Consider the following 25,818-nt stretch of genomic DNA (forward strand, 5'->3'; position numbering starts at 1 on the left):
AGCTCAGAGCCTGGAGCCTGCTTCCGATTCTGTGTCTCCCTCTCTCTCTCTGACACTCCCCTGCTCACGCTGTCTCTCTCTGTCTCTCAAAAATAAATAAAAGACATAAAAAATTTTTTTTAATAAATTTTTTAAAAAACTAAAAAATTGTTTAATTTTTTATTTTGTGCCTTTTTGTTTTTAATGCAGAACAGAGCTTTTATGTCAGCTAGAGTAGGGGAAGGCGGTGATGTGGACACTCCCTACGACAAATGTTAAAAAATAAATGTTTGCTGGGTTTTTTCCTTTTAAATATTTATTTAAATTCTAGTTAGTGAATGTATAGTATAATGTTGGTTTCAAGGTTTACCATTTTTACCATCAAAGGACATATTTCTGCATATTTCAAGAGATGGCCTTTTAGAGCTCGTCTGCTAGCAGCTGACCCTGTGTGTGGCCGGCAGGGCAAGGGGCCCAGCCTGAGGCTTTGACCTCGCACGTGGGTACCTCTTCGGTGGGTGGGGACGGGGGCAGCTGTGGGGCCGACCCCCCCCACCACACACACTCTCGGGAGCACGGGAAGCAGACCCAAGACGTCTCTGTCCTGTGGTTAGCTTGACAAGGGTCCAGGTGAGGTCTGTCTGCCTCTTAGGTGGGAAGGGCCTGCTTTGTCTTTGGCCGCAGGTGGGCTTCTTGGCCCCTGCGGGGCCTGGTCCTGCAGTGGGGGTGAGGGCAGGAAAAATGGGGGTGGGTTTGAGCTCCTTCCTCGAGGGTTTTCCCTGAGCTCTGACTCCAAGGTGGGGCAGACAGAGAAGGGCAGGTGCTGCCCCGCGGGGCCGCGAGTGAGGAATCACATGTCTTAGGGACAGAAAGACCAAGTGACAGGGCAGGGTGAGTGTGGGGCGAGCGCTGGTTGTGCAGCAGGTGCTATGGGCCGGGGGTCCTGCCTTCTCCCCCTTCCCTGGCCCTCTGCTTTGATTCCTGCATTGGTGCTCACTCCCCCCCCCCCCCCCCGTGAGCACTGTGGGCTCACCTCTCCTTCCTGAAGGTCCTCATCTATGGGGAGAGGCTGCGTGGTGGGGGGGGCAACAGGGCAGGGTCGGGGGCACTCGGTGCGAGTGGCATCGCCACCTGGCAGAGGCTGGGATGGCCCTGGGGCAGGGGGCACCGAGGAAGGGGAGCCCAGGTTCCCGTGCGGAGGGGGCAGGCGTGGAGGGTGGACGCTTCCCTGCAGAGCTTTGGTGGTGAGGAAAGGGGGCTGCTGTCCGCTTGAGAACCGAGGCGTGCGGATCCTCGAGCCTGCGCCTGCCTGGGCTGTGGTCCCCAGTTGGGCGCCGATGCCTGTCAGAGCAGTGGGCGGGGCTTCCAGGAGGGGCTGCGCAGCTGCTGCCCCCCGCCTCCCCCAGGCTCAGGACACTGTGTCTCCTTTCTCTGCAGATGAAGGGCGCCCTGGCGGAGATTATCCAGCTGGCCACCCTGGACTCGGACCCCTGGGTTCTCATGGTAGCTGACATCCTGAAGTCCTTTCCCGACACTGGCTCACTTAATCTTGACCTTGAGGAGCAGAATCCCAGCGTTCAAGATATTCTGGGGGAACTGAGAGAAAAGGGTATTTGTGTGTGTGTTTTACGTGGGGGGAGGGAGGCCTGGGCTTGGTGTCTCCAGTGTTGCAGTGTGTGCTGCGCGGTTCTGGAAATGTTCTCTATGCGCATTTTCCTCCCGTGACACGCCCCCCCCAGCTGCTGCCCAGATTCTGGCCAGTCTCGGAATAGCGAGTTTGTAACAGGCCACGCATGCTGCTCCTCGCTGCTCAGCTCCGGGTTCTGCCCATTCAGGTTGCATCTCCAAAGTCTAGAAAATTCTGTGGCAGAGTAGATGTTCAGAACTGTATGTTTAAAGTATCACCGGTTGAGTTATTTAGAGCTTGAACTAAAAATTATTTAGCAAATCCTCACAAATGGTCAGAGAAAACACAGATGAGGAGGCCTGTTCCTCCCATATCCCTTTGGCTGGTGCCCCTTACAGATGTAGCCCATGCTGCCACAGGGCCGGTGGCAGGGCCGACCCCCCGCTCCACACACACTCTTAGGAGCATCGGGAAGCAGACCTAAGACATCTCTGTCCAGGTGGTTAGCTTGACAAGGGTCCGGGTGAGGTCTGTCTGCCTCTTAGGTGGGAAGGGCCTGCTTTGTCTTTGGCCGTGGGTGGGCTTCTTGGCCCCTGCGGGGCCTGATCCTGCAGTGGGGGTGAGGGCAGGAAAAAATGGGGGTGGGTTTGAGCTCCTTCCTCGAGGGTTTTTCCTGAGCTCTGACTTCTGGGGGGCAGACAGAGCCAGATAGCCACCCTGGTGCTGCTTCTGAGGGCCAGGATCCAGTAGTAGCCGGGAGAGACCCCTGGCAGGGGCCGACTGCAGGAGAGAAGCCCATGGCGACCACAGGCCCGCCTTTCCTATTGCTTAGGGTGTCCGGGGTTTCTGATGCCTGGGCATGCTTACAACCATCTCCAAAAATAGTTGTGTTGGTGTACACCTGCGGGGCCTACGGCAGTGCCGGGGTGGGACTCCATCCTGGTGGGTGGCCACCCACTTGACCACCAGCTACATTGGTGGCCTTGACTGGCAGGAGACTGGTGGGGTGGAGACACTGTGGAGTCCATCTTTGAGGGATCAGAACGGCAGATCCACAGCCGTGAATAGGAAACTGCATTTGGACTGTGTTTTCACATCAGCGGTGGAGACGGGGGCCTGGGTGGGGGCACACTGCTCCTAACACATCATGTTGGTTCTCGAACGAGCAGTGAACGAGTGTGAGGCGGCGGCCATGCTGCCGCTCGAGTGCCGGTACTTGAATAAGAACGCCCTGGCGGCCCTCGCCGGACCCCTCGCGCCCCCGGTGAAACATTTCCAGTTAAAACGGAAGCCGAAGAGCGCCACGCTGAGGGCGGAGCTCCTGCAGAAATGTGAGTGCCCGCCGCCCCGCAGGCCGCGCTTCTGCCTCGGTCTGTAGCTTTCCCTTCCGATCTGTGGCCCTAAACTGTCTTTTTGAGACCAAGGTGTACAGAAGGATTTTTAGAAATTCATTTACTGCTACACTAAACTGTTCTAAAATCTGCCCTAGAAACTTCCGCGTTTCCAGGTTAAAGTGTCTGTAGCCTTGTAACAAAAGTGAGGTCTACAGGTGGTCATGTGGGCAGTGACGGGCGGCCTCGGGAAAGCTCCCGGAACGGCCTTTTTCTGGAGTTGGCAGATGACCTGCAGCTCACCTTAAAGATGTTTGAGCGTTTTCTGTACTGTTTTCTCAGGCACATATGAAATGGGTGTGAAGATACTTGGTAGGAAAAAACCAAGGAAGGGAAGTCTTTCAACCAAATTGCAAAACATATTCCAGTAAACTTCTGTTTTGAATGGCTGCGGAACTGGCATCAGCGACATGCATAAATGCCCCAATTGCAAACACCAGCTGTTGTGGCTCTTAGTTCAGAGCAGACAGCGTCCTGGGTCCGGTGCTGCACTGTGGCCGCACGGAGCTGCCCCCCCCCCCGCCCCATGGCAGAGCTCAGTGCTGGAGACAGGCCTCCGGCCCTGCCATCCGCCTCCCCTTCTCTGGTGCCCCTCAAGCCGGCTCAGGAAAACCTCGTTTCCTTCCTCATACTTCCGCATCTGTGAGGAGAACTGTCACACTTTGCCTGATGCCCGCCACGAGGACCCTCCCCTCGGGGCTGCCCAGCTTGAGGCGTCACACAGGGTGCCCACGAGGCCTCCCTGCGGCCCCCCTCTTGGGCCCCTCCGGAGTGCGCTTCTGCCCCTTCCAGGCTGCTCCGGGAACGTACAGTTGCGTCTTTATGAAGAGAGAGCCCTCCGCGTGCGTGCGTGCGTGCGTGCGTGCGTGCGTGTGTGCGAGAGGGAGAATACTTACAGCGCCTGCTTCCTAGCGAGTCACGTTTCGCGAGCACCACGCACAGGACTGCAGGACACACTGCTGACACGCACACCCCTCTTACAGCCACCGAGACGGCCCAGCAGTTGAAGCGGAGCGCGGGCGTGCCCTTCCACGCCAAGGGCCGGGGGCTGCTCCGGAAGATGGACACCACAAGTAAGGCCGTGCTCGCCGTGCGGGACCCCTGCCTCCGGGTCGGGGTTGGGGCTTGACTTCGAAGACACTGGTTTTCGGGGTTGGCAAGGCCACATAGCCATTTAAACGTTGAGTCCAGGCAGCCCCGAAGGTGCCTGCAGGTGTGTTGGTGAAAGGAGCACGTGGCATCGGGAGCCCTCAGGGTTAGTTCAGGTTTTTTACTTACAGAAAGACCTGGAAGGGAGCGCGTGGGCATGCTAAGAGGAGCAAGACCAGAACTTGATGCTGGCGTTCATTCCCCGCTGTAGTGGGCACCAGGGCTGGGGGAGGGCGGGGGCGCCACCCCCATCCCGGAGCTCCGGGACTCACTCGGGACAGTGAGATGCCCTGGGCGGCTGGTGCTTCTAGGCCGCACCTTCCCTCCCTCAGGGCTGGAGACAGCTGTGCGACACTAGGAGCAGAGAGCAGGTGGCCCTGGAGCGCGCCTCCAGAAGGCAGTGGACAAACGAGGCAGAGGGCGAAGGGCAGGGCCCAGGGCTGAGCAGGCAGCAGGGAAGGTGTGGGGGGGGTGGCACCTGAAGACAGAGGCCACACCTTCTGGAGCCAACAGGGGAGCCTCGTGGGGCCCCGTCCAGAGGCCCGCCCGCCTCAGCGGAGCAAGCTTCTCTCGCCTCCAGGCCCTGGCGCCGTGGGGGGGGCGGGGGGCAGTGCTGCCAAGAGGCCACGTGTGCCCGGGGCCAAGTGAGGAGATGGGCCCCGGGGGCGAGGATGGGGCGGCGCCCGATGGCCAGGGACAGGGCCAGGCCCTGCTCACAGGAAAGGTCCCTGTGCGTCAAGTGACTTCTTTTTGACAGACTTGGGACCAGACTCGAGGAGGGAGGAAGGGTGATTCTGGCCTCAGTGTGGGGGTATCTAGCCTTTCACGGTCTGTTCGCAGAGGCGCTGGCAGGGGCGTGTCCGCGCTGTCAGAAGCGTGCTGTGTGAGGTGGGGGGGGGCGGCTGCGGACGTGCTTGTTTTCATTCGTATTTTTGGCAAAACTATCATATTGGCTGTGATGTCATTGCTTCCTATGGCCTCACCCTTGGACTTGACCCCTGAAGGCTCGGCCACCAAGAGAGGTCACCTGCGTCGCAGGTGTGGTGGTGATGTCACCTCCACCCACCCTCGCAGAGACAGCTGGTCCATGGGAACTGGATTGCACCTGACGGGCTTGCAGGGGTGTCACTGGGCTGGTGTAGTGGCCTCGCGCCTCAGAGGGAAGCGTGGGAGCGGCAGGCCAGGCCAGTCCCCCAAGTCCCGACCTCTCTGCAGCCCCGCTCAAAGGCATCCCGAAGCAGGCGCCCTTCCGAAGCCCCACCACCCCCAGTGTCTTCAGCCCCGCCGGGAACCGGACCCCCATCCCACCTTCAAGGACCCCCCTGCGGAAGGAGAGGGGAGTGAAGGTAGGCACTTCCCCTCTGGCTTCTGCGGCCTTACGGGACCCCCCGCCCCCATCCTCCCTCACACCACGGGTGAGGGTGGGCTTCTGTCTGTCTCGGCAGCTGCTCGACATTTCTGAGCTGGACATGGTGGGTGCCGGCCGAGAGGCAAAGAGGAGGAGGAAGACGCTGGGTATGCACATGGGGCTCCCTGCAGGGTCTGGGCCGGAGGGGCTGGGTCGGGGAGCCAGGGGGTCAGGGATCCGGGTGGGCCCAGGTTGCAGTGCTCCCTGACCAGCGTCTTTCCTGGAAGTTGCCCATAGGTGGCTTTTGTGTCTTGAGGATCAGTCCGTAACTGGGGATCCGTCTGTAACTCGGGGCGGGACTTCCCGAAAGGAGCTTACTTTGTTCTGCGCCTGGAGACTGAGGCGCCCGCTCGGTGGGGCGGGTCAGGACTGCGCCCCGGGGGCCCCCTGGGCCTGCTCGCAGGGTGCGCGCCGTCGGGGGCAGGGGCGAGGACTCTGCCTTGTCAGCAGATGCGGAAGTGGTGGAGAAGCCGGCTAAGGAGGAGACCGTCGTGGAGAACGCCACCCCAGATTACGCGGCCGGCCTGGTGTCCACACAGGTGGGGCTGCGGCGCTGCAGGGGTGCCTGCACAGCCGCCCATCTCCCCCTCTCCCTGAGCTCGCCCTCGGGGAGCACGCATGTGGATGCAGGTGCAAGAGGCATCTCACTAGGGTTGAGTGCGCGTGTGCCCCACGTGTGCTCTCTGGGGGGCTCCGGGGCCAGTCTGTCACCACTGGGCCTCGGTGTCCCCTCCTTGGCGGGGACCTGCCCGTGGCGGAGGTCAGTGGCAAGCGCAGCTCGTGGGGACGGGGCCCCAGGCAGGGGCTGGACAGAGGCCTCGTGGGCCGGGCCGGGTCCCGGATGACAGCCTGCTTTGCTTCCTGTTGCCGAGCAGGGTTCTCTCTCCTCCGGGCTGGCTGCTTTAGGAAGCCCCCTGCGCCTCTGCAGAGACTGGGCCAAGAGCCACGCCCATCATCCTGCCTGCTGCTGGGGGCGCCTCCCATGGGGGTGGAGAACCAGAGTGAGGCTCACTGGGGAGCCGGCACAGCCCAGAGTCCGGGGGAAGAGGAGCCTGGGCCTCTTCTGGGAGGGATCCCAATAAACTCTGTTCCAGAAACTCGGATCCTTGAACAGCGAGCCTGCACTGCCCTCCACGAGCTACTTGCCTGCCACCCCCAGCGTGGTCCCGGCCCCGTCCTACACCCCCAGTTCCGAGACCCCGCCGGGTAAGCAGCCGGGCACCCGGCTCGGCCTTCTCCGGACCCCTCAGCAGCACCCACCTGGGAGCGCCAGCTGCCGAGGGGGGAGCGGCTCCTCCCCAGATGAGCTCACGGGGCGCTGCCCTGAGCGGCAGGACTTCTGTGCTGGTGCAGACCAAGAGTCTTCTCCTGCTCTGCCCTTTCTGGAGGCCCCTTCGTGGGGCCCACTGGGGCCAGGGCTTGGGGAGGGGCTTGCCCAGCTGACAGCAAACCAGGGTCCAGGGATCCCCTCACAGTCCCAGAATTCCTGACCAAAACGTGGACTTGACTCTGAGACTCTGGCTTCACTGGGCTTGGCTTTGCCTGCCGGGAGCCGAAGTGGCCAAAGAGAGCCATGGGGCAGCAGCCTGTGGGGTTGGAGGAGGCTGCTTTCCTGTCTTACCAGGGCTTGTGGGGGCGGGGGCGGAGAGGGCCAGGCCTGTGACTTCCCGCTCCGAGGTGGGGCCCTCGTACCTGCAGCCAGGCCCAGCTTTGGCTAGACAGCCTCCCACTAGGGACACGGAGCCAACGGAGGGAGGACCGCTTCGGGCAGTCAGGGCCTGGGAGGCGGGGCAGAATCTGTGGCCTGGATCTAGGGGCGGTGGTGCCCGGGCAAGGTCAAGGTCAGGGGAGGGTCTCTGCCTCCCACCCTTAGCCAAGCCGCACTCTGCTTACAGCACCGCCTTCCCGGGAGGCTGGCCTGCAGGCCCCCCGGCCACCCGAGGAGCCCAGCGCCCCGAGCCCAGCGCTGCCAGCCCAGTTCAAGCAGAGGGCACCCATGTACAACAGCGGCCCGAGCCCTGCCACGTCCACGCCTTCGACGCCCGCCTCTCCTCTGACACCCACCACGCCCCCTGCCGTCACCCCGGCTGCCCAGACGCCTCCGGTGGCCATGGCGGCCCCGCAGACCCAGCCCTCTGCCCAGCAGCAGCCTAAGAAGAACCTGTCCCTCACGGTAGGCGTGCCCTGGGCAGGCTGAGGGCTCCCAGGCAGGGGCTGTGGCGGTGCCCGCATTGCCCAGGTACCCACACCCCTGTCCATACTTGCAGAGAGAGCAGATGTTTGCCGCGCAGGAGATGTTCAAGACGGCCAACAAAGTCACGCGGCCAGAGAAGGCCCTCATCCTGGGCTTCATGGCCGGCTCCCGAGGTGGGTGTGCATGGCCGGCACCGGGTGGGGGTAGGGGGCTGGGCTCCCCAGTGCCCCGCCCAGCAGCCCCTTCCTCCACAGAGAACCCGTGCCAGGAGCAGGGTGACGTGATCCAGATCAAGCTCAGCGAGCACACAGAGGACCTGCCCAAATCAGACGGCCAGGGCAGCACGACCATGCTGGTGGACACCGTGTTCGAGATGAACTACGCCACAGGCCAGTGGACGCGATTCAAGAAGTACAAGCCCATGGCCAACGTGTCCTAGGGGCCACTCGCCACCTGGGCCCCGGCCCACGACAGCTTTACGGTCATTTCTTGGGGGTGTTCTGGACTTGTTTTTTAAATTTTAATATGGGTTACCTTTTGTGTGATTTGAGATACATTTTTGGATTCAGTACTACATTTTTGAATGTTCGAGTTAGCCAAAAAAGTTATAACTTCCTAATTTTAGTGACGGCTCTGCTTATTAGACTTTTATCTATTCTTTCTTAAATTCTACTGACCACGAAGGAGGGCTTTTCCTTGCTAGTGTGATGCTCTCCCTGCCCCAGGAGGTTGAGGAGACCAAAGCGATGCCCAGCGTGGTGGAAAACAGGGTGAGGACGGGACGCCGAGACCCCAGGGCGGAGACACGGGGCCGCGGTCGCTGCCTGCAGCTTTTGTATTTGTCTTTTGTACGGTTGTGAGCATTGAGACCGGTCTTCTGGTACCTGTTTTCATTGTAAAACTGAGTAATTAAAGTCTAGCTTTTCTAAAGAAAGCCCTGGAGCGGTGTTTCGGGCCAGCCCGTGCTCTCTGCTCCAGGGCGCGGCCCCTCGGGGTGGGTGGTGGCGGGCAGACAGTCACTCCTGACGCAGGGGAGCCAGGGTCCGAGGCTCAGGGAAGACGGAGAACCTGGAGCCAAGTGCCCTCTCAGAAGCGTTGGCAGCTCCTGATCATGTCACCTTAGACGGGGATTTGCTCGTCAAAGTGTTAAAAAACATTTTTTTTTCAGAACAGAGAGCTACACTTACTGTTTGTGGCATTTGCACTCCCTGGAGAGGCCACGTCAGCCTCCACAGCAAGTGGGGACGGAGCCCTGCTGCAGGGCGGGCAGGCGGGCTGTGCCGGCGGCCTCGAACGACAGACCAGAGTAACTAGATGAGCGGGGAAAAGCCCAAAACTTCACAACGCAGTCCCACAGAAAATAAGTTTAAGAAAAAAAGCCTTTAAAAAGTTTTTAATACAAAAATACTCACATACAGTTTTCCAAACACAGCTTCCCACTTTAAATGCTATTCTCCCCTGACTGGCAGTTCCCGAGGCTACAATTCATTCTATTCCCCCCCCCCACCCCCCAAAGGAATTTCAAGTTTTTAAGTCTAGCAAAGCCGGCGGTAGCACCGTGTTCCTATTGAGGAGCCCGACTTCATTCTATATGAAGCTGAGACACCAATAGGCACATTTAAATTCATATTTAATTTCTGACAGGGCATTTCACATCTCAACAGGGTACGCTGGACACCAGGACGCCCGTGACAGCACTCCCTCTAGTGACTAACATCCAACACTATGCCGCTCAGAGGATATCGAGAATTTGGCAGCAGTCATTTGCGTTAACTTTCCTCAAAACAGGCTTATCTTTAGTTCCTGGAAATAAGGTAGTTCTGGAAGATGGGCACTATACACACTCTGGTTTTTATGTCAAAATAAGAATTTCAAAGGCATCAGAAGCGCAGCCCTGAGTGCGTGTGAGGCCCGGGAGGCAAGGGGTGGGTGTCCACACAGCTCCTTACAGGACAGGGCAAATGGGGTCACCTGCGTGCCACTCGAGTCCCCACAGTGGTCGTACTTCCTGACTGCCCGAGCAGACGCGGCCCTGTGCAGTGTGCGAGGCACCCAAGTCCCCAGAGGCCGGTGCTGGCACAAGTGGGCGCGACCTCGCAGGCCACTGGCATGGTGCTGGCCGTTCCTGATGCCGAGGGATCCAGAGATGTTGGGGAAGCTTTTGTTTTGTGTCTGCTTCACATTTGTGACAACGGACAGAAGCTCATGTTCAGAAAAATCAAATCCCCCCCCCCGCCCCCCAAAACGAGGTCTCCCTCAGATTCAGAGCAAAGTCCTGGCAGGAAGGCCCTTTGAACTCTGCCGCTGCGCCACAACCTTGTCCTCGGATTCGTAAACCAGTTTTCTGAAGATTTTCAAAAGTTAGTGTTACTTGCTCTTTAGGTTTAGGTTTTTGGAAAGAGGGTAACCGTATTTAAAATAATTTTTCCAGTATTTCCTTCAGAAAGATCATAGAATTCGAAAATATCAAAGTGACTCAAAAATCACAAGGTTTTACTACTGTCAAATACAAAAATAAGTTAATCTGCTCCCCAAAGTGCACTGCAAAGCCAGTTTGATGGTCTGGCTTCTACGGAAGTCCCTCAGCTGGAGGGAGAGTAGAAGCGGGCGGGGGGGGGGGGGGGGGGGGGGGGGGGGGGGGGGGGGGGGGGGGGGGGGGGGCGCGAACCCAGGGCCCCGGGCCAGGCTGTGAAGAGTGGGGCCGAAGGCCTGGGCCCTCCCTCAGGCTCTGAGCCAGAGCATGAGGGCGTGGGAGCCACGTTTCAGGTTTTTTGGGGAATAAGGAGCATAAATCCATAAACCAATCCAGTATTTTCTTAGGACGACTTGAGAGAAAGGAGTTCTGCACTGAAATACCCCACAGCCCCCGGGGTCTCACTGAGCAAGTGCACTTCCAGAAGACACCTAAGCCACACACAGGAAGGGTCCACTGATGACCAAGCTCTCCTGTCCTTCATGGCTGAGGACGGCTCCTTCCTCCAGGATCATGGTAGGAAGAGGGCAGAGGGATGCCCACGGTCGGTAAGACCTTGCTCGTCGTGAGCGGGGGGCCCCCCCCGTGGGCCCCATGGAGCCTCACACCTGAAGCCACTCTTCCTTGTGGTCAGAGCCCAGCAGAGCCCGCCACCCCCAGGAGCGCACGTCACCAAGCCACGGAGCAGCAGTGCACGGGGTGGGGGTGGGGGTCTGGGTCCCAGTGTCCTGCAGTTGCACGAGGCAGAAGCGATGATGGAAGAGAAACACCGCCTCCTGAGTTCTCAACAAGGGCCGTGCGTGTCTCTCTGCAGAACGGATGTTCTTCGGTTGTCTTAAGAAGAACGAACCAGAAACAAGCATCTATTGCTGAGTACTCCCTTCCCCCCACTTTTGAGCATGGAGACTGCGGGCCTCACAGGGCACACTCGGCTGCCTGGAGTCCAGGACCCCTGCCCTCAGTGCTCCGGACTCCCCAGGGTCAAGAGAAACTTCCAAAGAGAGGAGACCTTGGTGGCTCCTAGGAGCTTCTCCTGAGGTGCAGCCGGGCCTCGAAAGGAGGACAGGTTAGTGGCATCTCACAGGGAAGCCCCAGGCTGGACCCTGCAGGCAGCGCCTCGGGCCCCAGCATGAGCCCTTCTTGGTGGCGTCCTGGCTGGGTGCGTGCAGCCAGCGCAACTCCCGTTTTCCACACCAGACCCCCAGGGGTGATGGGGCGGTAGCCACCAGGTGCGCAGTGGTCCTAAACTCTGGGTCTCTCCTCAGACCCCAAAGAACGGTTTTCGGAAAAGCACGTCTTCCTGGCGCTCTGGGTCCCCAGGGTGGGGGGCACCTGGCAGGGCCCTGTGCTGGCTGCGGCACCCCCCCACCCCCAGAACCGCTTCTCCAAACTCAGCGCTTCACACGAACTCACCGCAGGGCCGCACCCCCATCAAGCTGGCTCCTCTCCCTGGGAGGACTCAGGGCCGCATCAGTAAATACACATTTCAGTCGGTGGTAATTTGTGAAACAGGTTTAGCAAAAATATATTGAGAATAAAAGCCAGAAAATGGTAAAGAAAAGTCAAATGAAAAAAATATACAAAGTCTTCCCCAGAATGTTGGTAAGAACCTAGTGCGTTCAGAAGACGGCCCAGGTGACACGCACCAGACCTGGCCTGGGCCGGCGAGGCCGCCCTGCGGGGCCCACGCTTGAAGGCCAGCATGGCGGCGCCATTCAGTCCAAACCCACGGCAGAAAAAAACTGCGGGCAGCTTACAACGCTATCAGTGCCGCCGCCCTGGGGGCCGCTCCTCACTAGCACGGAGAAGGAGCTTTGTGAGGAAATTTCACATTAGTACAAAAAAATCATACAGCTGTTTCATAAGAGCAAAATAATGATCAAGATGATGGTTTCCAAGGAATCCAGGGTCTGAGAGCTTGCCCAGGCCCCACCCTGGTCTCTCCTGAGTGATGAAGACAGGTGAGCAGGCCAGGCGACGGCGTTAAGACGAAAGACATAATCGTGATCCTCTAGAAAAACGCTACTCTAGGCTTCAGGTGAGATGACAACATTTCATACGCCAACTTTCAATTATAACTTTAACCTACGAAAATAGAATGGGAGGGAACCTTGACATTCTCAGAAATTCAAGTGTAGCTGTAATGCTGTGTAGTAAGGCTTGTTTGTCCTGGAACCTTCCGAACCGCACGGCTCAGTCGGGTCATCAGTGCAGACGCAGCGGGCGCTGCCGAGGATGGCTCAGTGGTGGACAGGCGCTCCCTCCCAGGAGGCCTAGGTGGCTTCGAGCTGGGTCCTCTGGGACAGTCCCCCCCCCCCCGCCCCCACCCCGTGGCCCTCTCCCCTTGGATCTGGCCGAGCCGCCACCAGGCGCTATTTGCCTTCCGTGACCCTCCGCCAGCACCTTCTCTTCTTCCTCTTGCCCTTGGACTTGCTGGGCTCCGGAAAGGGTTTCGCAGTCTGGGCGCTCCGAGCCGACGCGGCCCCCAGGTCATGCTCGCAGCAGCACGGCCGCCCGTCGCGCGTGGCGCCGAGGACCGCCCCGTCCTGGTGCTCCTTGCAGAACGAATTGGGGCAGAAGTGGCAAAACGACGTGGAAGGTCGGCCACACACGTCACAGTGATGCCATGGACATTCCCACTTCCCTGCAACAAAACGGAGCGTCCGCTGAAGTGATGGGGGCATCGGCCCGGAAACCAGCTGCCCGGTGAGACGGGCGCAGACCGGACACCGCCCCCGCCGTCGCGCGGAGGCCCTGCGTCCCACTGGCACTCCCCGCGGCCCGCGGCCACCCCAGCTGCAGACCTCGCTGTGGCCCGGACCGGGCTTCTACCGGGGACTTGATCTTTCGGGCCGTGATTCGTAACCGCTTGTTAGGGTTGCCACCCCCTCACCCGGACAGTTTCCCCTCTTGCTGCCTGGAAAGCCTCGCTTTGCAATCTTTTGCACATAGTCTTTTCCGTATTATAATCAAACATGTTTGACTTCTCTTTGTACAGCTTTTGGTTTGGGTAAGGGTCTGTTTTACTTCTGAGACTGTAGTTACCACTTCACACCGATGCCTGTGATCTCTCCAAAATAAGGCTGGGAGAATGAGGCCGAGCCCACCCCGTGTCCCCCTCCAGGCCCCACGCGGCCCGGGCCGGCTCTGGGGGTCCCTCCCTGCGACACCCATGGCTGGGCAGAGCTCTGCTCCCGCAGGTGACCTCCCCCAGCGCCCCGGCCCTGGCCCAGGGTGCACGCGAGGGGCCTTCACCCGAGCCCCACTACGCCGGTCCGAGGGGCTTCACGACCGTGCCCGCCGCAGACCCCGACTCCATGCGCGGGCCTCCCCAGGCCGGGCCTCGAAACCCAAGTCACCAGCGCATCTGGGGCCAGGAGAGGAGAGCCGCCACCAGGGCCCGCTCACCCACCGAAGGGCCGCTTGCGCAGGCGCAGGCACGACAGGTGGTAGGCCTTGGTGCAGGACCTGCGGTCACACAGCACCAGCTGGCCGCCGTCCCCGCAGCGGAAACACTCGTCCTCCGACTCCTTCTTCGCTTCACCTCTCGTTCTCCGCCTCCTTGTTCTTTTCTTGGTCTTTTTGCCCTTTTCCTCTGAAGAAAGGGATGTTGAGGCCTAAGGAGACAAATAAACGCAGGGTGCTTACAAGACACGTGTGGACCGAAGCGGCCACAAAAGAAACTAGGCGGCGGGTGTGCGCGTCTCCGAGGACTGGGGAGACGCTTGGGCGGGGAGGCGGCGCACGCCGATCCTGCTCTGTGGAGGAGCGCGGGGCGCAGCAGGGAAGACCAGCTTCGCCGAAAGCCTCCGCAGGAGCAGCTCTCAGGGGCTGCCCAGATGTGGCAAGGGGACCCCCCGGGCTCGAGAGTGGCCCCCACCCCCATGGCATGCACCCCTGACTCTTTCCAGTAAGAACCGCGCTGTGGGTGAGAGAAGCAAAATCACTGTCTTGGCTGAAGAGGCAGATCCCGCAGACATCCTGTTCTGGGCCAGGTGCCTGCGACCCCAGTGTTCGGGGCCCAGGCAGGCACGTGGGCCCCAAATTCATGACCTGCCCGGAATCTCAGGACAGGCTGTTGCTTGGAAATGGTGTTGATGGGGGTGTGATACATCAGGATGAGGTGCCACTGGGGCAGGGCAGGCCCTTAACCCAGAATGACGGGCATCCTCCCGAGGAGGCAGCGACGCAGAGACGGAGGCGGCGCCACGAAGGTCAAGCCAGAGATGGCAGTGACGCGCCGACGTTCGGCCGCGAGAGCCATGGGAGCCTGGAAGAAGGGGCGGACGTGTTCATCCTTCCCGCCTCTGTGACTCTACCTTTGGTCTGTCCCCGAGGAACCCGCTGCAGTTGGAGGCCCCACACCGACAGACTGTCTTCTCGTTACCCAAACAGTCGAGGTTGTAGTTAAAGGTCAGCTCTGTCCCTAGGGGAGAAGAGAACGCCACCGGAAACACTTCCATCAGGTCCACACCGATGTCATGGCCGCTCGCCCACCTCCCCAAGACCGGCCTTGGCCTCACGGTGTCGGCGGGGGCGGGGCGTCATACCTGCAGGGATGTCGCACACGGCAAACAGGCCCACACGGGTGTCCCCGTTCACCGTCCACTTGAGGGTCTCACAGTTGGGCTGGCAGCTGTGGTTCATGAATCGGGAGTAGTTTCCTTTGGGGCCGGCATCAATTATCCGGTCCTGTAAGGTACAACTCAGGTTTCAAGTAGCATTTAGACACAGGGCAGCCCTTAGCCATCATGCCCGTTTTGAAAGGGAACTTTCACCGGCCCACCGGCTGGCCGGCAGTGTTGTGCTGGAAACCGTGGTCTCCTGTGTCCACTTGGACAGGACACCCCCAAACCAGTCCCATTTCTCTCACTCTGAGGGCAGGTCAGCACCACGTGGCGAGGACCAAGCCCCAATGAGTGCTGGTGAGGACGGGGTGGCCAGCTGGCGCTCCCCAACACCAGCCAGCAGGTGATAGGCAAGCCAGGAGGGACAGGAAGGTCACCACCACCGGCCACCAGAGACTCACATTAACGGACATAAACAATAGGAGCCCGGTTCCCAAACGGGCGCAGGTTCCCGAGGACCCACCGGACGCTCGAGCCCTGGGGAGCGTGCCCTTGTCCCTACGCACTGGAAGAACGCCGACGAGAAGGACAACAGAACCTGGCAGCCCCCGGCGAGGGCAGGGATGGTCTGGAGTAAAGCCGTCTGGCACTGGCGAAAGCCACAAGGGGTCCTGCCCTGGGGCCATGCCTGCAACTAAGCGCCCGTGTGCACTCGGCCACCGCCCAGCAACGGGGATGGCGCAGCCTGGAGGTCTCTGCCCCTCGAGGGAGCGGGTGTCGAGGTAAGAGATGCATGAGGGAGGCGCACACGGAGGCACTGTGGTCACGGGTTTGTGCAATGTGTGTGAGTGGGGTGGACAAACGTGCAAACACACTTCATCTACACCCACGCCGGGTGTTCAGTACGGAAACGCGACCGGAGCGGGCGTGCTCCGCAGTGTGTCCTTCCCCACCGTGCAAGGGCCCTTTAGCCTCCCGGTCAGTGTTCCCGCACCTTCCTCGAACGCTTCCCGGGGGAGGGCCGAGGGCATCCCTGCGCTTGCGCGTCTGCACCGCGGGCGACCTGCCGCCCTGCAGCTCCCGCTCCCTCTCCGTGAGGACGTGTGTGTGTATTCATACACACGTGCACATATATATCGGATACTGGACCCTTGGCTAACCGTGTGTCAGATCTTTCCCAGGCCAGCCTGTGGTTTTTCACTTCATAGTTAGCACCTTTTCTCACTCAAAACTGCCCAGTTTTCTCAACTGTTTTTGTTCATCCTTCACTTTGTGTGTTCGGGCCTGTGGCCAGCCTCGCACAGCCTTCTCTAAGTTACACAAGGGGCCTCCCGCGTTTCCTGGCTCCTCACCGCGTCTGCAAGACCTACTCCTGTGAGCGCGGTGAGGGGCACCACTGCCCCGGCACCTGCCGCTGGGACGGAGCCACACCGCTCACGGGCACGCCGAGGCGCGCGCGTCAGTGCCGTGCGGTCCGGTGGTCCTGCGGACTTCGCCCTCACCGCCACCTTACGTTTGGGAAGACGCACATCACGACATTTCCTCTTGACCAGAAACAGCCATGTCTCGTTCATTCATACCCTCTCAGGTGTCCCTGGAGTGTCCCTGTGTGTGCGGGGGGGGGGGGGACGCCCGTGCGCCCGGCCTCCGTGAGCTGCCCCCTCGTCCGCATCCAGGATTGGGAGCAGCGGCCGGAGCCGTGTCAGGCCCCAGGTCTGGGGCTCAGGTTCATGGCTTCACCAAACCGAAAGAAACTTCCTTCTTTGGTTTCCAAGTTTTCATCGAGAGCGAGCCGGCTTACACGGCCTCACAGGCTTCCTCAGCCTTGAAAGTGACCATGGGTGTGCCTTCCTCCGGTCAGTCAGTCCTGGGCCGTGGAGGGCCCCCGTGCTCCCGGGGCGGGGTGGGGGTGGGGCAGCGCCCACACCCCCCCATGGACCCCAAGCCCAGTCCTTCTGCCCCATCACTGGACCAGCCTGGGATCTGCACTGGGGGGGGGGGGGAGGTAGGCAGGGGTGTGTCTTTGGAAAGTACAGGGCACCGCGTGTGCGTGTGCGTGTGCGTGTGTGTGTAGCGTGACTTCTTAGGTGCACTGTTTACTGCTAAAGTTGTGTGTTGACTTCAGTTCCCTCATTAACTGTGTTGTTCTTTCAGACAGTTTGTCTGTCCGGGGCCCCTCCCTCTGTCCAGGAGGCACACGCACCACAGACCGGCTTCCCTGGCCTCCCTCACTGTCGTCCCATGAGGGACGTGGCACCGGGCTTGCTCCCTGGAGCCCCAGACAGGGTGGAGCCGGAGTCCTACCTTATCTGCCAAGAGCCACCTGCCACCACCCCGCACACAACCTGATGTCCGGCCTTTCAGAATCTTTGTTCCTCACATACAGCAGAGAAGCAAGTTCACTTTATGGACCAATTTGGGAATCTTTAAATAGGTGAGTTAATTCCGTTCCCTTTTTACAGACAGGACAGTATGCCGGGCACAAGCCTAACCTACCAGCCTGTTGTTTGTGCGCAGGCCTCTTAAGCCTTCCGCTGTGCAGCAGTGCGCCTCCGTTACAAGTTTCCTTGTTGGAGGCTCTGTCCTCCAGACCACCCTTTACAAAGAGCCTGGCATTTCCAGCCGGTGTGGCGCCCGCAGGTCCCCCTCCATGGCCTCGGTGACCCCTGGCGTTACCAGCTCCCATCAGAGGTGGCCTGGGCTGCCCTTCCCTGTCCCTCCACTCCTGTCGGGAACGATACCCCAAGCACACTCGGCTCCTACACAGCCTGGCTCTGCGTCCCTCGTTCAAGCCCCTGACGGACTGCTCGGCGGACACCACGTCCCTGGCCGCCTCTCCCCCTGCACGCCGCGTGGGAGCTGACGCTCTGTGCTCAGGCCCCAGGCCGGCCTCCTTCCCTTCCCTGGTGAGCGATTCAGGGCCTTGGTCTAGTTACCACAGGGCTTTGTCACACCCAATCATTTTAACATAATATTCACTGTGCTTGCCATTCTGGGTGGATTTCTCGGAAACATGGGGCCGTCTTTGCCTCCACCTGGTGTCCAGAGCGCCTGCAGTCACACACAGACTGCTTGGCCCACGCCACATTCGCTCAATCCCAGGGTCTGTCCCGCGTCTGCCGCTGCGCTCCTGCGTGCTCCCTGCGGCTGAAGCTTCGCCTGGGAGACTCCCGGCTCCTTCTGTTCCGTCCAGAGCCCCTGCGTTCCCGCCTCAGCCCTGTCTGCTGTCCGGCCACCCCGACTCCTCACACTCCAGAGTCCAGTGCTCTGTGGTAACAAAGCCCCGCGGCTTCTCTCCACCACAGGGGCGTCTGCCACAGCGGCACTCAGGGAGTGCGTGCTGTGTGCTGGGTCTTGGGCACATTCCCTTCATCACTCTTGGAAGATGGTCCTTCCCAAGACCTGTCACCCTCGTTCCCAGGAGCCCCAGCCTCCCGTCTCCAGTGCCTGCTTCCAAGACTCAGTGCTGCTGACAGTGGGCACACCTGCAGACAGGCTCCTCCTCTGTTCTGACAGAGGCACTTGCGGGCTGGTGGGTCTGTCTGTCCCCAGTTCCCCTGCAGATGTACTCCGTGTATTTTCTGTTGCTATTGCTTTGGGAGTGGTCAGCCACCCTCCTACCACAGTTCCATATTTAGAGTTTTTATTTTCATGCCTAGGGCTTCGGGTGGCTGCACCGTGGGTCTGCTCTGGTCTCATATTTTCTTTACTGACCTTTTAAGATCTCCCCAAGCTGTTAGATATGCATCGAGCTCCTGGGTCTCTGCCAGCCCCTCATCTGCACCCAGTTCGGAGGAGAGAGGGGCCCTGCCAAGGCCACCCTTCAAAGTCTGCTTTATCAGATGTGAACGTACCAACAGCAGCTTTCTCTGGACGAGCCTTTACCAAGGTTTTAATTTTATAGCACACTTATAAGCTTTCTTCTTTTTTTTGTTGGTTAATTTTTTTAAAGTAATCTCCCCACCCAACATGGGGCTTGAACTCATGACCCCAAGATCAAGAGTCACCCATGCTCCACAGACTGAGCCAGCCAGGCGCCCCTCTGGTTCATTCTTATTACGTAAGTCACAGAGTTTCAATTTGGATTCCTGTATTTTAGCTGATCTAAACCTTAGTCTTATAAATTAAACCATTTACATTTATTGTGATTATTGCCATAAATGTATTTTTGTGTCTCATCCATGGTTTTTGTTTTGTTTTTTTAGAGAGAGAGAACAGAGGAGAGGGCAGAAGAAGAGAAAGAGAGAGAGAATCCCAAGCAGGCTCCACACTCATCGTGGAGCCCAATGTAGGGCTTGAACCCATGACTCTGGGATCATGACCTGAGCTGAAATCGTAAGTCGGACACACAACCGACAGAGCTAAATCTATGCTTTCTAATTACCCTCCTTTTTATTTTCACCTACCTCCTACCTCACTGTTTACTTTTCTTTATGCCCCTTGCCACTCATCAACGCCCTGGAAATTACACCTTCCGTTTCCATTCATTTAGCTATTTCCAGTGTGGTTTTAGCGTGTACGTTTTGCTGAATCATAAAGTTAATGAGCTCTTACCCCTGCATCCACACAAAACAAGCAGCTCACAGTGGCTTCATGCCACCACTTCTGACCCCTCTGGGACTGTCTGCGTGCCCTGCCCCCAATAGCACAGCTCCTCCTGCCCAGCAGTCACCAGCACGGTTCGGCACAGCGCCAGGCGGCCAGGCCCGCACAGGTGCCCACTGTGGACTTGCCTGCACACCACACCCGCTTGCGTCTCGCAGGCCACGTCTGAAGCTCTCGATGCCGCTCAACTGTGGGTCGGGAGCTGCCGCCCGCCACCCTGTGCTGTGTCTTCTGGCCGCTGTCACATGTGTAGGAGTCCGACCTGCTCTTCTCTCTGCTGCTTTCAGGCTTTGCCACCTCTGCCGCCTGTCTTCGCTACGTCCGGATGTTTAACAGCATCTCTAGGTATGTTTGTTTTTAGTTATCCTGTTCAAAACTCGGTCAGTTTCCATCTGATTCCAGAAAATCTGTTTTCCACATGACCTTTCCCCCTGTTCTCTTGTCTTCCCTTCTGGGGCATGTACTGAACGTTTCTACCTTCTGTGTCTCTTGGCCTTTCTGACAAAGCTTTCATTTTCTCCTTTTCCTGTGCTGCAGTCAACAGCCTCTCTGGTCCCGGCTTCCGCTGCAGCCATTTGCCCTGTGGCCGCCTCGCGTGTCCTTGGCCACCTTCCCGGCTCAGCTCGGTGACTGTGTGTCAGCTCTTGGTTTGCGGCGTGGCCGCCACACCTCCTTTAATGGTTTTAGCCGTTTCTAACGCGCTCGCTAGTTGCTGTCAGAGATGGTTCCGGTTCTCACCGAGAGCGAACACTTTGTGAAGGCCTGCTCACGGCGGTCTTGCCCACAGTGCTCTGTGAGCGCTTACGCGGGGCGTGTGCTGTTTTTATAGCTACAGCAAGGACGTGACGTGTGAATTGTTTCAGTGTCTCTCGGGTGTCACTGGCTTTATCTTCTCTTCAGCCAGGGACCCTAAGTGAACTCTTAGGGTTCAATAAGGGCGCCCGGCTAGCTCAGTCAGTAGAGCATGAGACTCTTAGGGTTCAGTAATTTCAGGGACCAAGTTGTGTGTTAAATGATCAACCTGGCATTTCTTACAACATACAAGTATTTACGTTCATTCAGACTCCAAAACATGGTAAGACGTGTTTTAAGTGGTAAACTTGGAGTAAGATAAGCTCCGTCACCACTGCCGCCATAAAGAGAGGGGCAGCAAGGGCGGCATGAACCTGCTCCCCCGGGCCACGTTTAAGGGCCCCTGCCCGACGACCACAGCCCTGAGGGCCCTACGCGGTGCCTCTGCTCCAGCTGCGCCCCCCGCCCACCCCGCCCAGGCCTCTGAGCGGGCCTTGGCAGCAGCCCCCACACGAGGGGCGACTCCCAGGGAGCTGCAGGTGCGGACCCTGCTTCCGCGGGGCCGGCTCTCGGCCCCTCAGCCGCCACCCGCACAGGCAGGCGGGCCGTCAGTCCTGCCGCCCCCGCAGCTGGCATTCTTGTTTTCCGCTCATGCTCTACCATGGGATCCCTGTTTGCCAGCCGTGGGGGTCTGCCAGCCTGCGTCCCACAGAAGGCCCCCCCGCCCCGCCCCGGGGCCCAGGGAGGAGCCCTGCCCCGCCCCCCGTAGTGCAGGACCCTCGCCTTCCTAACGGATTCCTTTATGCGAACTTTTTTTTAATTTACAGGAAGAGAAACAATACTACAGCGGACACCAGCACACCTTCGCTCAGACACACTGACTACTGACGCTTTCCCACATCTGCTTTCTCCTCATCACCGGTCACGCGTCACACAGACGTGCACACCTCCACATGCATACGTGCTCACACACGCGCTCCTTCCCCTCAGCCTCTGCAAGTGAGCTCCTGGGACACTCAAACCCCCGACACGTCCACACGCTCCTCACGAGGAGCACGGACACGGTCAGCCCCAGGCCCCGGAGCCCCCAGAGCACGGTCTCCAGGACATGCCATCCGGCTCCCCAACCCCAAGGTTTAGGGTCTCGGCAGGAAGTGCACACGGACTGTGGCGTGCCCCTCACCTCCTCGTGGGGGCCCCCAGGCCTCCCTGGGGACGCCCCTGCGAGGTCCCTGGGACCGTCCTAATCCCCACAGCTGCCCCGCAGGCCTCATGGCGTGCGTCTGTCTTCCCCGAGTCACTCGTATTGTTAGGTGTGTGATCATTTTCTACCTCATTTCCAACCATTCTCCCAAGTGGCCACGTGTTCCTGCTAGATGTGGGGTTAAGGACGGGCAGCGGGCACGAGCGTGGTGTCGCCTTCCCCTCATGCAGCACTCGGGCACCAAGGAGGCCGACCCTGGGGCCAGACCAGCCCCCGAACGTCCCGGATGCGCCTTCCCCCGTGCATCCCCACCGGCACACGAGCCAGGCTGCCCCTCCCCCCTCCGAGGACACGGTCCCTCGAGCTGACGTACACTCCAGACCGCACACCTGAGCCATGCAGCCGAAAACGTGCGACTCTCCTACTCTGCGCTTTCCTCCGCTTTTTACTGACCCTTAGTCCGACCGTTTGGTGCTTTCTGCACACGCCAGCCGGAAGCCTTCACGCAAACAGGCCTTCGGGCGGCTGCTGGAAGCCCCCGTGCCCCTCAGGACACCTGGGCGGCGGGCAGCACGCGGAGGCCCGGCGCCGCTACCTTGTCTATGGTGAGCATGTAGAAGTGCGTGATGTCGTTCTCGTGCGCGTGTTTGATCCTCGCCATGCACTCCTCCTCGTCGATCAGCTCGCCCACATACTCGTTCACAAACTCGCCCTGGAAGGCGGAAGAGCGGGGCCGTGAGACGCCACAGGCTCCGAGCGCAGGAGCCCGTCCGGCGCGAGTCTTCCCAAGCCCCCGTGGGCCCCAGTCTAGCCAAACGACTCGTACACAGGCTGTCAGGGAACGGCTCACCCGAGGGTCCTTCCCAAATCCACAGCCTAACTCTCGCTTTGGGCAGGAACCGCCTCTGGGCACCCCGGCGGCGCACCCCTCACTGCCTCTGCACAGCTGGCCGCCTCGGCTCGCCTTCCGTGCAGAGTCTACACGGCCAGAGTCTGGAGACCCTGACGCCGGGGCAGGCAGCGGGACTGGACGGCAGGGGCCGCATGCCTCAGCAGCCGCCCTCACCCAGGACGGCCCCCGGGGGTCTGAGGCCGCCCCCGCCCCCCAACGCCCGGCCTCACGAATCCACCAGCGCACCTGGCTGCTCAGCCCGAGACGCGCAGCCTGGACCACGGCCTGGCCCCACGCGGCCCCGGGGGGGACTGGCCCCCCGTCCCGGGCAGGGCTCCTCCATGCTCCTTCAGGCCACAGAGCAACCACCCAAATGCCCAGCGCGGGCACGCCATCAAGGACCTGCGCGTGACTTCGCTAGACGGCCGTCACGTAACCTTTTACGACACTGGCTACGGCAGCGCAGGCCTCACAACGACCCCTGTCCAGCGGGAGCGCGAGTCCAAGCCGGAGCCGCCCGCTGAGCCGCGGCCTCTAGGAGCAAGCGAGGGGCTCGGCACACACCTTCCTGATGTCCCGCTTGGCGACCAGGCCCCACCCCTTGCCGGCAGTCTTGACGACCTTGGTCTCGGGGTACTGGCGCTTGGTGAAGTGCTGGTTCTGGCAGCGCCCGCCCGCGGGGCACACCTGCGGGTGGCACTCGAACATCAGCATGCGGTTCAGGCACTCCGAGTCGGAGCCGCAGGGGCTCTCGTCCGTGGGCTTGCAGTTGCACTTAGGGATCTCGGAGATGTCCGCCGTGTGGATCTGCACTTTCCCGTACGGCTTGTTCACCTGCCGGGGACACGGGGGGCACGTCGGGCGGAGAGCAGGTGCCCCGGCCTCGGCCCTCCGCTCCTGCTCGTCCAGCCAGGCCGCGGGGAGCACGGCGCAGGGCTCTGCCCTCGCGACCTCGCGGGTCGTGAGGACAGAATGAGAGCAGCCCAGCGGCCAAGGCACAGCGAGAGGCACGGGGAGGCTGAGGCGGACCCGTCACTCCAGGGGACACTCGGCCGAAGACAGGCCCTCCCCGCTGCGGGGCCGGGGCTGCACGACTCGGAAGCGCGACCTGGAAACCCGCCTCGGGAGCCCTGGGCCCCAAGCTCTTTGACGCAGCAGCTCCGTTTCCGCAGACTCATCCCTGAGAAACCACTAACCCCAGAGAACGCCTCCCTCACGCGCGCAGGCCAGGGGACACCGCCAGGCCCCGGGGACAGGACGTGGGGACACTGGCTCACCAAGCGCCCTGGCCCTCTCCCTCTCACCGTGAGCCGGAGGCAGCACGGTGGCCCCCACGGTCCTTCCTCGGTGTCCACACCCTCTGAGGTGGGACCACCGCCTTGCCCCCAGGGCTCCGGCCGACAGGCCCGGGCTGGCCACCTCTCATCCATTCGTCCCCAGTGACGGCGTGCTCCGCCCCCGCAGCCCTGCACCTTTCTCCCGCCTGTGACCCACGTGGGGCCACAACCCGCTGACCCCCCCCCCCCCCCGCAGTCCCCGCAGCCCGCCCCGCCCCCCAGTCACCTTGATGTGCTTGTACGGCGGGGGCTTGCGCTCGCTCTCCTGCGTCTCCCGAGCCTCCCTCTGCAGCTTGATTTCTCGAAAACGAGCTTCAGCTTCCTGCAGTGCTAAAAAGTCCACGAAACACCAGCGTGAGTAGGAGGTTTGGGCAAAGTCATCCCTCCACCTACAGACTCCGCGTCCCAGCAGCCGGCGCGGGCCCCCATCGGACGCTGTGTGCGGTTACCAGGCTCCAGGAGAGCGCGGGGTGAGCGCTCTGTCCAGGGCGGGCGCTTTACATGCCGCCAGGATTTTCCACCCAAGGTGCTCAGAGAGCACCCAGCTGAGGAGCCCTGGGCGGTACTGTTTTGCCCCCCCCGCCCCAGAAGGCCCAGGGTGGGCGGCGCTTCGGCTCCCCACTGTCCGCAGGGACCTGGAGTCCTCCGGGAGGACACGTGCTCCGGTGACGACAGAGCCCTGGGCTCAAGTGAGGGTGAGGGTGCCCTGTGTGCCGGGGCCGCCCTGACCCACAGGACTCAAATCAGGAGGTGGGGGAATCCTGACTTCACCCCCCCCAGCGGACTCCAATCTAGTTTCAACATGTCTGTCATTTTGCTGCGAGTTTTGAAACGTTTTCTCATCAGACCTTTGCTGCCAGGTGTGCGTGAGGCCCCACAAGAGCAGAGACGTCCACCTGTCCACGCAGCTTGCCCAGCCCCCCACGTGCCACCAGCCACGAGGGGCTCACCCTCCCTGGACTAGGACAAGCCGGGCGCACACCAAGTCTCCCTTCCGTCCCACTCAGTCTTGGCCCCGAGGAAACGGCACCTCGTGCAGTCAGCCATCCCAACGGTCACCCTGGCTGTGGAGTCAGGACGGGCACCGGTCTACCTGCCCCCTGGGCCCTTCCTGGGCACCCGGTCTAGATGGCAGCAAAGATCTCTCCACGTTTCCATCTTGCAGAGCAGGCGAGACAGAAGAGGCTTCTGTAGCCCAGGACTGAAATCGCTTGTAAAGGTCACTCCCACTGCGGGGCGCCCGCGGCTCAGTCGGCTAAGAGACTGACTCCTGCTCTCCGCTCCGGCCACCATCTCAGAGTCGTGGGACCGAGCCCCGCGTCGGGCTCTGCGGAGCCTGCCTGGGGTTGTCTGCCTCTCTGCCCCCCCCCCTCACTCTTTCAAAACAAATAAAGTTACAAAAATTAAAGAGTAAAAATGAAACAGCTTCTAATGCACATGAGTGAAATTAATCGCAAACCAACGCTGTAAACGTCACTCGGCAGCGCCTTCTATACCTGCTCCACCGAGTCAGGCCGCAGACCTACGGTTTTCTCATGAACGGACGGCTGGAGCGGCTCGTCCGCTGTTTTCTACAGAAACCACACCCCCAACAACACGGGCCGCACGAGCAGCACGAGCAGCACGAGCACCCGGAGCGCGCGTGCCTCGGCCTGGAGGCGTCCATACCGTTTTTGAAGACTCTTCCGATCCCTCTGAGCCCCTGGTGGCGGCTGCCCCGGTCCCCCTCCACGTACGGGAACACTCGTGCCTGATGCGTCCAGTAATAATCTTTAGACCCAAAGAAAAACACAGGGAATTCTCCAATCTCGTGCTTCATTCTCTGAATATTTGGGGGGACATTTTTGGGATGGCAAACTTCTGCCGGCCACCATCTATTATAAATATTAAAAACAGGGTTCACAGACTCTTCAGACAAGAGCGACAGCCGTTCCGTGCTTTCAGCCCTGCAAAGCGAAAAGAGACACGTGAGCGGGGGCGGCGGCGGGGGGCCTCGCACCTGTAGTTCCCCAGCTTGACCCAGACGACGTCCTGGAAGCGCAGCCGCTTCCCCGCGCGGCACTCGCTGCAGAACCAGCTGCCGTCCGGCATCTCGATGCTCAGGCAGTCGGGGTGGAAGGCCGCCGGGCAGGACTCGCAGCACAGCAGGCTTCCCCCTGCGGCGGAGGGCAGGGCGAGCGGCTCAGGGCGGCGCGGCCT

General features: G+C 60.4%; 2 protein-coding genes and 1 non-coding gene across 3 annotated transcripts in view; 1 reads left to right on the top strand and 2 right to left on the bottom strand.

Moving 5' to 3' along the window:
- The window catches only part of NELFA (negative elongation factor complex member A), a 25,543-nt gene extending 16,861 nt beyond the window's left edge, over positions 1-8,682 (top strand). Inside the window, exons 2-11 of the mRNA XM_029949523.1 lie at positions 1,417-1,588; positions 2,776-2,937; positions 3,981-4,070; positions 5,362-5,492; positions 5,592-5,661; positions 6,005-6,093; positions 6,649-6,760; positions 7,450-7,727; positions 7,822-7,921; positions 8,003-8,682. Of these exons, the coding sequence (XP_029805383.1) occupies positions 1,417-1,588; positions 2,776-2,937; positions 3,981-4,070; positions 5,362-5,492; positions 5,592-5,661; positions 6,005-6,093; positions 6,649-6,760; positions 7,450-7,727; positions 7,822-7,921; positions 8,003-8,187 (1,389 nt within the window). The 3' untranslated portion in view covers positions 8,188-8,682. The remainder of the gene's footprint in view (positions 1-1,416; positions 1,589-2,775; positions 2,938-3,980; positions 4,071-5,361; positions 5,493-5,591; positions 5,662-6,004; positions 6,094-6,648; positions 6,761-7,449; positions 7,728-7,821; positions 7,922-8,002) is intronic.
- A 3,911-nt stretch (positions 8,683-12,593) lies between these two features.
- Positions 12,594-25,818, bottom strand: part of NSD2 (nuclear receptor binding SET domain protein 2) — a 49,023-nt gene continuing 35,798 nt past the window's right edge. Inside the window, exons 15-23 of the mRNA XM_029952622.1 lie at positions 25,619-25,775; positions 25,288-25,493; positions 23,846-23,949; positions 22,847-23,116; positions 21,986-22,102; positions 14,772-14,913; positions 14,541-14,647; positions 13,634-13,838; positions 12,594-12,865 (exon numbers count right to left, since the gene is read on the bottom strand). Coding sequence (XP_029808482.1) covers positions 12,594-12,865; positions 13,634-13,838; positions 14,541-14,647; positions 14,772-14,913; positions 21,986-22,102; positions 22,847-23,116; positions 23,846-23,949; positions 25,288-25,493; positions 25,619-25,775 — 1,580 coding nt within the window. The remainder of the gene's footprint in view (positions 12,866-13,633; positions 13,839-14,540; positions 14,648-14,771; positions 14,914-21,985; positions 22,103-22,846; positions 23,117-23,845; positions 23,950-25,287; positions 25,494-25,618; positions 25,776-25,818) is intronic.
- Positions 15,022-15,144, bottom strand: LOC115303745. Its single transcript, XR_003914223.1, has one exon.

This window comes from Suricata suricatta, chromosome 1 (assembly GCF_006229205.1).
Source record: "Suricata suricatta isolate VVHF042 chromosome 1, meerkat_22Aug2017_6uvM2_HiC, whole genome shotgun sequence".
NCBI classification, from domain to species: Eukaryota; Metazoa; Chordata; class Mammalia; order Carnivora; family Herpestidae; genus Suricata; species Suricata suricatta.